The sequence below is a fragment of the Schistocerca americana genome, chromosome 3 (genome assembly GCF_021461395.2).
Source record: "Schistocerca americana isolate TAMUIC-IGC-003095 chromosome 3, iqSchAmer2.1, whole genome shotgun sequence".
Classification (NCBI taxonomy): Eukaryota; Metazoa; Arthropoda; class Insecta; order Orthoptera; family Acrididae; genus Schistocerca; species Schistocerca americana.
In genome coordinates this window covers 127,698,290-127,713,395 of record NC_060121.1, presented here as the reverse complement: position 1 = coordinate 127,713,395, position 15,106 = coordinate 127,698,290, and the positions used below count along the sequence as shown (strand labels likewise).

Below are 15,106 nucleotides of genomic sequence, written 5' to 3'. Positions count from 1 at the left end.
ATTCTTTATACTGCATGCATTAATTTGGGAATCGCCATTGTAGAGGAAAGGGGCTATTTTTAGGAAATATGGTGCGATATTGTGATTTAGTGTGTGTCAGTGCGCGATGCGCCAGCCTCACGGCAGACGGTGGATGAAGGCTGGCCGGCGCGTTATGCAGGTGACACAGTTTTGCAATGAGCATCGGTATGTGTGTACATGCGCAGCAGCCATCAACAGCCAGAATGCAGCATTAGTAGAATTACGCAGGCACGGGCCGGGTGTGGCGCGGTTGCATTAGCCAACTCATCAAGGACATTCTAATAAACACAGCGCCACGTAACCGGCGGATTCAGCAGCGGCCTGCACTATTGAAGGCCATCAGAGGTGGGCGGCGGCATCGGTTCGACCGATTGGGCGTTCGGTCATTGTCACATCGTCGTCATCAGTGACGCTGTCCCCGAGGACTGGCCGGTGGAGGGCGTTGCCCACTGCTGCACCGGCAACTCCCGGCATCGTCACGAGCCGCAGCGTCTGCAGGAAGTGAGCTAGGCCGGGCCTCGTGCTGCTAACCTGCTACCGCCTGCGCAGCCACTGACCGAGCACGGCGTCGCGTTCTCCGGCCTGTGCGGATCAGCACGTCTCCACCATGACATGAGCGGTGGGGCTTAGCTACTGGAAAATGTGTTGGAAGAACCAACAATAAAGAGGAAGATTGCTAAAAACAGCCACCTTCTTCTACACAGCCACACCCTCCAACCCCGACCACGTTACCTGCTCCGGTCATCGCATAACACCATGGTGAGCTCTGAACTATTTTGAGCTGGTGATTGATTAACATGTTGTGATCACGAAATGGACTTAGTTTTTGGGTATCTTTGATGACTGCTTAGTTGGGATTTTGATACCACTCTCGTAACGCTCTCAACTTAACTTTGCTACATTTGATAAGGGTATTTTCTGTCTTTATTTTTATTAAATACCATACAAGCACTTCCCGTTTATTTCAGATGTTCTTTCTTGACTAAACATTATTCAACACAGTCCTCTATCGGTTACATCAATTACAGACATAAGAATAGAACCTTTATTGTTAAATTATTCATTTAACTTTTATTTCATATATCTATGTATTAACTCGTAATTCTAGCCAATGCATAGTCTATTTGACTGCAGGCTAACAGCTACAGCTCATTGTTTGCAGCGAATTAGCTCTGGGGTATGAAAGCAGACTTACACGGCTCCACTCTATTACTACATCATGCTATTGTTATTGAACAGAGCAGTGCATAGCTCCAGCACCTAAAGTACAACTAACTGCCGGCAAAGGTGCAATTGGTTTGCTCATCTGGACTGCTATTTAGGACAACTACTCAACAGCAATAACCGTTAGGTACCATCATAAAACTCGTCGAAATGTTGCCGCAGAGCGACGCCTTGACTCGGCTGATAACCCAAGAAAATTTCATCCACAAGATTTGCTGAGAAAGCCTGCATTCCCACATATACTTTCTTTTTTATGTGACGTGCAACAACTGTAAGTATATCACTGTGAAGATGTATTATACATGAATATTCATGCAAGTTTCCTCAGTGTTTCATTACATGCACTAGTTTTCTCGTAAATTCTAATTCTATCATGGAAAACGTTATTTGACGTTATATTGTCGGTAATAAATATAAACCATTAACAATAAGCATACTCGTACTCCCTTAACTACACACATCAAAAAAAGTTTTGCATCACTCCGATTCGCAGAACTCCTGAAGACAGACGTTGACTGTGGGTATTGTACCACAGACACAGTCTGTTTGACTGCTCAGAGATGTCAGTAAACCCGCCCAAAGATGTACACACTCCTGCATTAGCAGCGCTTTTTAGACGTAGGGAGTCAGACAGCCGATCAGTTCCAGTCATTCGACCAGGTAGGTGGTACACAGCCCGTGTCATCTGTAGTTCAACCATGCCTAGACGGTCAATACCGCGGTTCGATCGTGTCCGCATTGTAACTTTGTGCCAGGAAGGGCTCTCAACAAGGGAAGTATCCAGGCGTCTCAGAGTGAACCAAAGCGATGTTGTTTGGTCATGGAAGAGACACAGAGAGACAGGAACTGTCGATGACATGCCTCGCTCAGGCCGCCCAAGGGCTGCTACTGCAGTGGATGACCGCTACCTACGGATCATGGCGCCGAGGAACCCTGACAGCAACGCCACCATGTTGAATAATGCTTTTCGTGCAGACACAGGACGTCGTGTTAGGACTCAAACTGTGCGCAACAGGCTTCATGATGCGTAAATTCACTCCCGACATCCCATCTTTGCAACCACGACGCTTTGCAGCGTGGTACAGATACGCCCAACAACATGCCGAATAGACCACTCAGCATTGGTATCACGTTCTCTTCACTGATAAGTGTCGCATATGCCTTCAACCAGACTCTCATCGGAGACCTGTTTGGAGGCAACCTGGTCAGGCTGAACGCTCTAGACACACTGTCCAGTGAGTGCAGCAAGGTAGAGGTTACCTACTGTTTTGAGGTGGCATTATGTGGGGCGGACGTACGCCGCTGGTGATCATGGAAGGCGCCGTAATGGCTGTAAGATACGTGAATGCCATTCTCCAACCATATCAGCAACATACTGGCGAGGCATTCGTCTTCATGGACGACAATTCGCACCCCCATCGTTGCACATCTCGTGAATGACTTCCTTCAGGATAACGACATCGATCGACTAGAGTGGCGAGTATGTTCTCCAGACACGAACCCCATCGAACATGCCTGGGATACATTGAAAAGGGCTGTTTATGGACTACGTGTCCCACCAACCACTCTGAGGGATCTACAGCGAATCGCCGTTGAGTAGTTGGAGAATCTGGACCAACAGTACCTTGATGAACTTGTGAATAGTATGCCACGACGAATACAGGCTTGCATCAATGCAAGAGGACATGCTATTGGGTGTTAATAGGTACTGGTGTGCACAGCAATCTGGGCCACCACCTCTGAAGGTCTCGCTGTCTGGTGGTACAACATGCAATGTGTGGTTTTCATGAGCAGTAATAAGGGCAGAAATAACGTTTATGTTGATCTCTATTCCAATTTCCTGCACAGGTTCTGGAACTCTCAGAACCGTTGTGATGCAAAACTTTTTTGATGTGTGTATGTTCATTTTGCAACACGGACACTGCTTTCAACATATTAATTAAATTTTGGTTAAAATTCACTATTTTCCCACAGGGAATACACATGCCAGCCTTTATTTCAGAACTGGTAATATTTCTTCTGGGAATTTGAATCCGGGCCAGACATCATGGACGTCGAAGACCCATAGAGGCCTCTGCACCATCGCGCCATAAGCTGCGGCGGCGCGCGCCTCCTGGCCCGCTTTTAGTGTGATGGCGCCACTGTGGAACACGTGATCCCAGCAGCCAATAGCGGCGCCCCCGAAAGACTACTTAAGCGCCTGCCTCGCGCTCTGCCAGGCCTGCCAGCCAGCCAGCCAGCCAGCCCGTCGGCGTGCAGCAGTCCTGCCAGCACGGTCCCCGCCAGCAGCCAGCTGCGGACCTCGCCAGCACCGGTCCCAGCCAGCAGCCAGCAGCCAGGGGCCAGCAGCAGTCCCCGCCAGCAGCCACCAGCGGTCGCAGCCACCAGCGGTCGCAGCCGGCAGCCAGCAGTGGTCCTAGCTGCCCCCAGCAGCAGCAGCAACAGCAGCAGGAGCAGCAGCAGGAGCAGGAGCAGCAGCAGCAGCAGCAGCGCCATCACCACCAGCAGCAGCAGCAACAGCGGAGGCGTCCCCACCGTCCTGCCACCCGGGTCGCCCACCCCGCCAGCAGCAACAGAGTGGGGCCTCGGCCACAGTCTCCTTCGTCCTTCGTCATTCTCCGTCCCTTTCTACTCTGTCTCTCGTCGCCCTGCCCGTCTCTCGTTTCCTTCTTGTCTTGTACTGTGTTTTTTTTCCCCATCTCATAATGTCGACCCCCACCACCTCTTCTACAGCCACCACCACTGCCATCATATACACCTCCCCCTCCGCCGCTACCACCACTATCACGTGGTGTGCCGCATCACTCCCCCCTCAGTCCATCCCCCCACTCCTCACTCTCCCACCTCCCTCCCTATTTGTCGCCCCATCCCCGGCTCCCCCCTCCCGCGCCCCCTCTGATTCCTTCCCTCCACTCCCTCCCTCTACTTCTTCCGTTTCTGCGGCCCCCGCTCGGGTGGTTGCCCGGAGGGCTACGGCCCACGCTCCACTCTCCCCTTCGCCTTCATCGTCATCGTCTTCACCGTCGCTTTCGTCATCGCCCTCACCGTCTCCGGCGCCGCCTCCAGCACCGGGACCTGCCACTCCCCGCCACCTTCCAGTCGCTCCCATCCCCCACACCTCCTCCGTCGCCATCAAGCGCCCCAATGGCACCCCTGCCTCCTCTATCCCCAAAAAGGCTCTGCCTCGTCCCCCTTCCCCCACCCATGATGCCATGGATGTCTCCCCGCCTGTCTCTGCCCCCTCCTCCTCCTCCTCTACCCCTTCCTCCTACCGCTACCTCCTCTCCCATCCTGATCCCTCCCATCTTGAAGCCCGGAACCTCACCCTCTTCCTTCGCCAGAATTTTCCTGGTGCCCCCATCTCCCTCCTCACTCCTCGCCGTGATTCGGTGCTCATCTCCTCCCCCAGCCCTACCCTCCACACAGACCTCCTTTCCCACATCCCTGTCACCTGCTTTGGCCCTAATGCCTCCCTCACCCCTGCTCCTTCCCCGCCTCTCTCCCGTCAATCCCAACCCCCGCGTTGCCCGCCGATCCTCACCGCTGTGATCACTCAACTTCGTCCGACGATCACGGAGGAGTAGGTGTTGGCGGAGCTTCAGGCACATCCCCATCTGGAGGTGTGTGCAGTTCGTCGTATACACAATGCCTGGCGACCTGCCTTATGTGGGTCTTTTCCGAGCACACCCCCTCCATAGACCATCTCCTGAAGGAGCGTGCCCTCCTTTTTAACCAACATTATGAAGTTGACCCCTCCCATTCCTCTCCTCAATCCCTCCGCTGCCAAAGGTGCTTGAGGTATAATGCACACCCGGCATCTGAGTGCCGCAAGGCCTCCATCTGCCTGCACTGTAGGCAAGCCCACTTTTTACGGCAGTGCCCCAGTCCCCCCCCCCTCCTGTAATACCTGTAACCTCCCTCATCCTACCTGCTCCCAGAAATGTAAGGCCCGACCCTCTCCTACCACTCCTGAACTCACCGTTCCTGTCCACCCTCTGGACGCCCCCACCCCGCCCGGCAATTCCCTTCACCCACCCCCTACTGCTGAGGACATCATCAGATTCCTCACCATCGTCCTTCAGAATTTTCATCCTTTTCAGCGCCCGCACATCCTCCAACAGATCTCCCTCGCCGCCCGTTCCATTTTCCAACTCAAAATGTACGCCACCTACTCCAACAACCAGGCCCATTTCACCTTCTCCCGTCTTGACACCCTCGTTTAAATTCCTGTCATGGCGCGACAGCACCATATCCTTTTCAACAACATCCGCTCCCTTCCCACCAACAAGAACCTCTTCCTGCACACCCTTGCAACCCACCGCGTGGATGCCTTCCTCCTCAATGAAACCTTCTTCCAACCCCACCACATCGTCCACACTTCACCCTACCTCCTCCACCGCTCCGATAATCCCCACCTGATTGCGTGTGGCGGAGTTGCCATTGGTCACCACCGCCAGATCCCCGTTTGGCTCCAACCTCTCCTTCCCAACCCCACCGAACACCTGATCCTTAGTCTCTTGTTACCCGGCCTTACCGTTACCTGCGCCACCATCTATGTCCGCCCTAACGCCCCTATTCCCTTCGATTTCCTCTCCCACATTGACCGTACCTTCTCCTCCTACGTGATCACCGCTGACGTCAACATCTATAGTCGTTCCGCCGCCCAGTTACGGCGGTGGCATCGGTTCCTCTCCTCCCTTCAAGGCGACCTCATCCCTATCCCCCAGCACACCCGTCCCAAATCCAACTTCACTCCCGATGTTATCCTTTCCTCCCCCAACCTCCTTGGCTGCATAACGGTGGCTGTCCTGGAGCCTATTGGTAGCGACCATCTCCCTGTCCTCCTCACCGTTTCAGACGGTCGTCGCCCCCGCCCTGACCCTCGTAATGACCCTCCCCCTAAGTAAATCCATGACTATTCCCGTGCCAACTGGAATGCCTACCGGGATACCCTTTCCACCCGGGTTGATAGCCACCCCTTCACCTACCACCACACTGACGATGTAACCCATGCCGCCTCCTTTCTCCAGCAGACCTTGTCTGAGGCCATTGAGTCCCACATCCCTACAGTCGCCATTCACCCCCACGGTCCTACCCTACCCCCACAGGTCGTCCTCCTCCTCCGTGAATCCCGCCATCTCTACCGTGCCTTTCTCCGCACGCGTGACCCGGACACACTACAACGCCACCGGCAACTCCAGCGACACATTCGTAATTTGCTTGCGGCTAAGAAACGCCGGGACTGGCGACAGACATGCACCCATTTAAATGCTACCCTACCTATCAACTCGTCCAAGTTCTGGTCAGCCTTCCATCACCTTACCGGAACTAAACCCTCCCCCTACTATCCTCTTCTCCATGATGATTACCCCTTCCCTGACTCCCTCATTAAGGCCAATCACTTTGCCTCTTACCTCCCCAATGTCTTTTCCATCCCCAATGATCCCCAGTTCGATTACTCCCTCTTCCCGGATGTCCGCAATCGAACTGACATGTGTGTCCCTCCCCTCGCTCCTGGTTTCCAGTACTTGGACAACATTCCACACACAGAACTCAATGCCCCTATCACTACACAGGATCTCATTGCTACACTCCGCACGAAACGCAACACCGCTCCTGGTCACGATCGTGTCACCTGCCGTCACCTTCGTGAAACTCCTGTCTCTTTCCTCTCCACCCTGGCCAGGCTCTACAATGTAGTCCTGTCCACCGGTTACTACCCCGACCTGTGGAAAACCTCCCATATCCTCATGTTCCTTAAACCTGGCAAACCGCCGTCCGCCGTCTCCTCCTACTGTCCCATCAGCCTTACCTCGGTCATCAGCAAGGTCCTGGAATCTATCCTCACGTGACGCATCCACCAGCATCTCCACCAGCACCGCCCCCTTCCTGTTACCCAGTGTGGCTTTCGGCCATCCTTCTCTTCCGACGATCTTCTCCTTCACCTCACTCATCTCCTTTCCGACTAGCTTCATTCCCATCGCTCCGCAATCTTCCTCTCCCTGGACCTCGAACGAGCTTATGACCGCACATGGCATTCTGGTCTCCTCTTCAAACTCCAAACCTTCGCCCTTCCCATTAACTACGTCCGTCTGATCGGCTCCTTTCTCTCCCGCCGTCCTTCCTATGTCACCATACATAACACAGATTCCTACACCTTTTTCCCCTCTGCCGTTGTGCCCCAAGGCTCTCCCCTCTCCCCCCTTCTGTACCTTTTGTACACGGCGGACATGCCGCCGCCGTCACCCCCGGTCCACCTTCTCCAGTTCGCCAATGACACCGCCTTCCTTGCCCTTGCCCCCACCCTGCAGCGCTCCCAACACCTTCTCCAATCCCATCTTGACCGGTTCACCACTTGGTGCAACCAGTGGTTGCTCGAGGTCAATCCCTCCAAAACCCGGGCGCTCATTGTAGGCAAAACCACCCCTTCCTTCCGCCTCCTTGATTTCTATCTCACCATCTATGGCGGTCCTATCGCCCTCACTCCCACCCTTAAGTACCTTGGCGTCACCCTCGACCGTCGCCTCTCCTGGACTCCCCATTTCCGGACAATCCAAGCCAAGGCACGCTCCCGACTCCATCTCCTCAAGCTCCTTTCCGGCCGCACGTGGGGTCTGGAGCCCTCCACCATCCTCCACACCTATAAATCCCTCATCTGCCCTATCCTTTGTTACGCCCCCCTACCTTTTATAAATCCCTCCAAATCCTTGAACGCCATGCTCTCTGCCTTGCCTATCGCATCCGTCTCCCCTCCCCCATGTGGATCCTGTACCATCTCATCCCCTTCCCCCACCTCCTCCTTTTCCTTGAAAAGATATGGATCCTGTACACCTCCCACAAACTCGATCCTCCTCATCCGCTTGTCTCACCCATCCTCTCCCACCCCCGACCGCTGCCGCGCCTGTATTCCCACGTCCCACCTGATCTCCATCTCTCCACCCTCCTTACCCTCTCCCAAGGTGGCTTCCGCCAGCTCCCCCTCCCTGATGATGTCCTCCTCCCCTCCATCTACCCCTCCTATCAACTTTGATCCTCCTCCCCCACTTCCTGTGTCCTTTCCTTTAGGCACCCTCCCTCCCTTCCTTTTCCCCCGTCCCCTCCCTCCACCCCTCTTCCCCTGGGCTTCCCCTTCCTCCCTTCCCCCTGTCTCCCCTGCCCATGGTATCTGCTCTCCCCTCTCCCTCCCTCCCACTCTCCTCCTCTCTTGGCAAGTCCCCGGACTCATACACGGTTAGTGAACATTCGCGCGCCGGAGGTCAACGCCTCGTGTTCTGTGTGTGCCGTCGTTTTGTGCTTCAGTGGTTCAGTGTTATTCGTTTTGTGCACCTACGTTCACGTGTGACAATTTTCGTTTCTGTCTGTGTCCAAGTGTCTGAACAATTTTATCTTGGACTCTACGCCCGTGAACGGAACCTTGTATTTTAAAATGTGTTGTCTCCGTTTATATATCCACCATGTTTTTTCTCTAAATGTCTTCATTTGTATATCTGTGTTTCTCTGCGGCCAAAGAGCGGCGCCGTATGCTGCTGCAGACCTGCCTGTACTACAGGTTTCAAAACAACAATAAAGAAAAATTTAAAAAAAGCTCTGCCAGCCAGTCTAATCTCGCGTACGTTGGTTTACACCTCGCTTCGCGCTAGACAGTTTACTTCCTTGTTCTGTGTACGAGTGGATGTGTTTGTTTCCTTGTGACTCCGTTGTTGGTCGTGTCCGTCCTCTCCCGCTGTGTTGTTGTTTGCGGGCCTCTCCGCGGGTCCCGCCGCGCTTTCCGTCAGTGCTACCCCGCGAACGTCCTGGTGGCAGTTACAACATTTCCAACAATTCTGTTTTTGATAATTGATAGGTCTCTACGAAATCTATTCATGGACACTTCATTTATGAAAATCGGTAAAGGTGTCGTCAAGTTATTAATTTTTCAAGTATACTCTTTTCACAAAATATTTAACACAAATAACTTAAAATATATACATTGGTACTCATGTGCATCTAAACTCTTGCACTCGTCATCATTTTCTCCTTTTATTTGTGTTATTGGATTTCCAGTACCTTCAATGGGTTCAATTTTTTTATTGAGATATCGTATATTCAGCATTTTAGCTAGTCTCTCTGGCCACCCATGACGGCCTTTTCCACAATTCTTTGCCCTCCCCACCCCAGCCCCCCTCCCCCCCCCCGCCACTGTCTTCCCTCCCCCCACTACCCCCAATGGCCAGCGATCACAAGAAATCCCGATCACGCGTCTTCGGATCATCCTGAACGTCTGTTAGTCACAGGATTTTTATACTTCCAGAATGATCCAATAACAGGGGCTCAAAGATCGCTGACATCTAGAGGCGGAACTTCAAAGCTGGCGCCGCTCTGTACAGTTCAGTGCAGCCCCACGTGACCTGTTACCACACCTCTTTCACTGTCAAACGCGGGATCTCATGGCTACGTCCGTCACCTAATCCACAACTAAATGTGAGCTCAGAGTCATGTTCACTCTCAAAGTTTATGGACACCTTTTTGGGAGCTTTATCGTCTCACATGTCATTTGCCTTAATGGCAAGAAAAAATTTTTAAAATTAGATAACACACCAGTTGAACTTTTCACGTGCAAAGTAGCTGTTCCTTGAAGAAACGAACTTTTTGACACTTCATTTGCATAGCTAGCAACAGCTGTTGGTGAATATTTCAATTTTACCTGAAATCACTAATGAAGTTTTTTAGTTACCCTGATTATCTTCAAGCAAGTAAATATTCTGTTACACAACGCGATCCCACGCCGGTTAACTTGTTACCCCATTTATCAATTTCTCACTCTTTTTTGGCTATGAAAATGCGAACAAAAATTTTCCCCCAAATCAATGACTAATTTTTTCCTAATTACCTTCATTAATTTCAAGCAAATGAACCCATTTTTGCAAAACTAGACCTCATACTCGTCAATTTAATATCCCATTTGTCCATTTCTCACACAACCAACTGCTTACAGGACAACTAGGGCACTTATATTTCTACGCCGCGCGGGATTTGCCGAGCGGTCTCAGGCGCTGCAGTCATGGACTGTGCGGCTGATCCCGGCGGAGGTTCGAGTTCTCCCTCGGCCATGGGTGTGTGTGTTTGTCATTAGGATAATTTAGGTTAAGTAGTGTGTAATCTTAGGGACTGATGACCTTAGCAGTTAAGTCCCATAAGATTTCACACTATAAGATTTCACACTCATTTGAACATTTTGAACTTATGTTTCTGACCATCATGTTCTAACCAACACTCTTGCCAAATTTCTTTAATCTTAATTCATTGCTTGTCGGCTCTCTACAGAAAAAAGCATTAAAATTTTTTATTTTGGGAAATATAGTAATTTTTTATTTAGGAAAATCGTAAAAAGTGAAATTAGGCTGATTGTTAATCACCTACAGAACGGTAGCAGGTTATAAAAATAAATATAATTTATTTGATCAGCACACATCAAAGACGAAAATGTGTCATTTGATTGCCAGTGCAATGTCTCGGTATAGATGAGACAATCTACAATTACCTGTACAATCCCCCTCACATCACCTTGCATAAATTTCTGGCATGTGGACGCATACAACTTTCACACATACACAAAAACGACTAAAATTACAAACAGTGGTGGTTATCAAACCATAGCTTGCTTGTAACAAGCCATAACATATCGTTTATGTATCCAGTGGCTGTCACTTGCACTAAGGCCTTTACTCGTTTGACGCTAGTGAAACGTTATTCATCATTGAGTCTTTTGTTTTCTGGTCTTACATATGACAGACATCAGATATCTCGTCAGTGAGTACAGCGCAATAGCAGCAATTGTTGCCACAACCAGCATGAAGGCGATGACATCTAGCAGCAGCAGCTGGTACCAGCTGAGATCCATGGCAGCGCTCCGCAAATGTGGAGCTCCCTGGTGCCGTAGTATGTATTCTATCCACCAGATGGCTTGTGGCAGCGACTGTGCCTGGTGCTCACGGTACACTGATGATAACTTCTTCATGTTTTCCCGATACCTGTTGACATCATACCATATCATTAATACATCTTGAGGGTAAACAATACAGTTCTTTCAAAGTGGTAAAAATGGAATGCTGTAAAAATCAGGATATTTGGAAAATATTTTACAAGAATTCATTGCATCTGAGTAAATATGAGGATCTAAATGAATCTACAGACATATTGACGTGCTTTTAATTAACTTGCCCAAACTAGATCAGCAAAATTATTAGTCATACTACGCAGTTATCCAAGTTATGTAGGTTAAATACCATATTTTGCAACTGCAGTAATGTCTAGTTACGGCCGAACTCGTTTTACTTTGTTTTAAAGCATCTTCAGTGGCCACTGCAACAGTACTGATTTTCCTAAACTTTGGTTTGGTAGGATCATGAACAGTTATCATGCTTTAACTTACTGCTGTTATGGTAGTAGTAAGTTAAAGGACGAGACACGTCCATGATCCTTGCAAATCAAAATTGTAAGGAAAACTATATTATGAAACGAAACGTAGTTGGTCTCTATTAGACTTTATTTCAGTCTATTTAACCTACAATACTTGTGTAACAGCAGCTGGGAAGACAAGAAGACGAGAAACAAAGAAGACAACCTGTTTGTGGGTATCAATGAAAAAATGTCGTGACAGTCGATAGATCTGAGAGATTAAGATGTATCTATTGACATTGACGTTAAAAGATTTTGTGTGATAAATGAACTTCTAAAGAAAGTAGTCCATTTCGGCTTGGTCCATAATTCCGTAACTTCGTTGTAATAGTGGTGATAACATTTACCGATCTACCCATCTAATATCTTACATTCTTCTGTGTCACAATATTTCAAAAACTTCTATTGTCTTGTTGTCTGATCTGTTTAAAGTCAAGGTTTGACTCCCATAAAATGCAACATGTAAATACTTTCAGAAAAGGCTTTGTAATACTTAAATTTTTATTAGATGATACAATATTTCTCTTTTTCAAAAATGTTTGTTTGCTTATGCCATCGTTGGTTATTTTGCTTCCCACAAAGCCAAACTCGACCACTACTTTGTGTCATATTACCTAATGGAATTCCATCTGCATCACCTCATTTGATTATAGTGTAAAATGGCAAGAACTATGCCCCTTACATGAAGTCATTAAAGATCACCTAACTCAAGTTGAGCGAACAGTAGGGCTGAACAAAAATGACTGACAAGGCACAATGCATCTTGTAGAGGGTATAGTATGGACGTATTGGAATAATTAATGTTGGGTGATGGTTTTAAAGTGATTCACACGATATGAAAACTTTGTGGATACGCATCGATTTACTGGAGGCTAGTTTATCCCAGGGAAGTGTTCAAGAGTTGACCGAGGCAGGCTGGGAGCGGCGAACGGAAGTGACAATAGGCAGCTTAGGGCGGATCAAGCTCTGAGAAAGCAGTAACGGGACGCGGCCTCCAGCTGCCTTAAGTTGAGTGACAGTGAGTGGGTGGTTGACCCCATGCTGGTGTACCGGGAAGCAGATGGAGAACTTGTACGCCTGTTGATAAATGTCCGACGTCCCGTTTTCAGTGAAACATGCGAGAAAGCCACGCAGAGCTATGGTGGAGCGGTCAACAGAGGCCAAAATATGCGTGTTCCTGACTATAGTAACTTCACACTGAATTCACGGTCCGCAGAATCTGAAGTAAATCAGGTGAAGAGCGACAGAATGAAATACGCCGGCCTCCAAGGGGAACGTAGGACCAAGGAATTTGAAGTACTCTCCTGGGAGTCAGAATTCCGGAAAAAATTGTGTTTTGTGCAGACTCTAACCTTGATGGGTGGTCTGGAAGGAGCTAAATAGCAGAAGTTGAGAGGAAGAGAAATTTTGTGGGAATTTGTTCACTTCCCAGAGTAGGAATTGGTTGGCGCTGGGAAGCAACGCATAATTAACGCGACTTGCGGTGCAATTGACGTAAGTGATTTTGCTGGAGGGGAAACCGAGGTGAAGAGAGGACTGGCAGAAGTAGAGGTCGTCCGTTCCCAGCCTGCCTAGAGTGTGGACATGGCGTTCTTTACACAGCTTGCCTGAGAGAGAGTGAGCACCTCTCCAGTTTAGGACCTAGCAAACGGAACGATTGAGCTTGGAGATAGGAAGTTTTGGTTCAGCTATGTACTGAGCAAGACAGCTAGGAGTGAACAGACAAGCGCAGCCTTGCAGCACCACGAGGTCAGTCGACGTCCAGACAACGACGCTGCTCTGCCATGCTGTATTTGGTGATATTGCGCCCGCTCCGGCCACTGATTAATTTGTTGGATCATCGGCAAAGTTTCCACGAGGGTTTCATGGGCCGTGTATTGTAGAAATCTTCTCGCACTTCGCATTACGCCTGGGTCAGTCGATAGGAATTACTTTTGAGTTATCACGCTTTACTCCACGCAAACACTATTTATTACCACTGCCTGGTAGGAGAGTCATGTAATGTGATGATTGAAGCTCGTGAGTTAAAATAAATTTGTGCTAATCTACTGCATCTGTTTTTGATCAAGTAGTTGAAATCCCAAGTCATTTTCTTAATTAATTTTATGTTCAACATTTGCATCTGGTGTTCAATAGCTGAATATAACATCAATGCGCACCCCTCTTTAATTAAAAGTGATCAATTCTGAATCAATTAATGTCAACACTGCCACTGCAGTTCAATCAGGAGTCACAGGGCCTTTTTACTTTCTTTGCGTTATCCAATATTGTGGCAGTTTTGCACTCTCTGTTGATCTGTTAGTCAATTAGCTGGGGTGAACACACGCCAAAACCAGATAAGTGACATGTGGGGTGTTACAATAGTACATTCCACCACCCTTGTTTTAGTTTTGTTGATGTTCATCTCATGGCCTCCTTTCAAGACACTAGCAGATCCAGTCAGCTGATCATCCTAGTACTCTGTGGTTTCTGACAGAATTATAAACTCATCGGCAAAACCTTAAAGTTTTATTTCTTCTCCCTGAACTTTTAACTGCCTTTACTAATTTCTCCCCAAGATCCTTTACTGAGTTGGACAGAAGAATAATTCACTGTGCAGGTTTAAAATTTTGTTGAAGTTCTCCTAGGCGAGCTTGGATCAGTTTAGACTACCACTGGACTGATGTGCCAATAGTTACGTCAACAAGATGTACCGCCAATGCAGCGGAAGTCGAAACGGGACAGAACTCCAAGCACTCCTGTGCTACATAAAAAGACTGGGTGAGGTAACAGCATGTAACTTCGGTGTTAATTTCTAACATGCACCAGGCAGCGACTTTCATTAAAATGTCCTCCCCTGTACAGGAATTACATAACGTGTACAGGTTGAGATGCAGCAACGACGACGTATGGAAGTTTGAGTCTGGCCATGGCTTGTGCGTGGTTAGCCATTTGGTCAAGGCGACAGCTCGCGTAAAGTGGGAAGTCAGGTTCGAATTCCGGTCGGGAACATATTTTCACTGTCGTCATTCGCTTATACAGCATATGGTTGCTTGTGTTGGCAACAGCGAATAAATTTCATGTATTTCATAACAGCTGTAGTCGCTGCAGTTCCTGTACCTTTAGACATGCGTGAGTGCCTGAAGGAAATTGGGGCATTCTTTTTAACAACAGAAGCAGTGCAGTATCACACAAAATCGAACGTAGACAGAAAGGACTGAGCTCAGCGACCCAGAATCGTTTTTCATATTACCACAGTGAGACAAGGAGCGCTAACAGGACGGATAAATGAGGAGAAATGTGCTCATACATCCAGAGCCACCACATCATACGCGTGGTCTTGAGCCGTTAAACAGACTTTTGGAGCTCAAAAATACCTTCTGTCATGATGTCATTCTGTCCACATCGCTAGAACCAGAGAGAATGACACACTATTGAGCTTCAT

General features: G+C 49.0%; 1 protein-coding gene across 1 annotated transcript in view; it reads right to left on the bottom strand.

The window, feature by feature from the left end:
- Positions 1–15,106, bottom strand: part of LOC124605915 (UDP-glucosyltransferase 2-like) — a 65,684-nt gene that overhangs the window by 11,504 nt on the left and 39,074 nt on the right. The window contains exon 7 of the mRNA XM_047137868.1: positions 11,008–11,255. Coding sequence (XP_046993824.1) covers positions 11,008–11,255 — 248 coding nt within the window. The remainder of the gene's footprint in view (positions 1–11,007; positions 11,256–15,106) is intronic.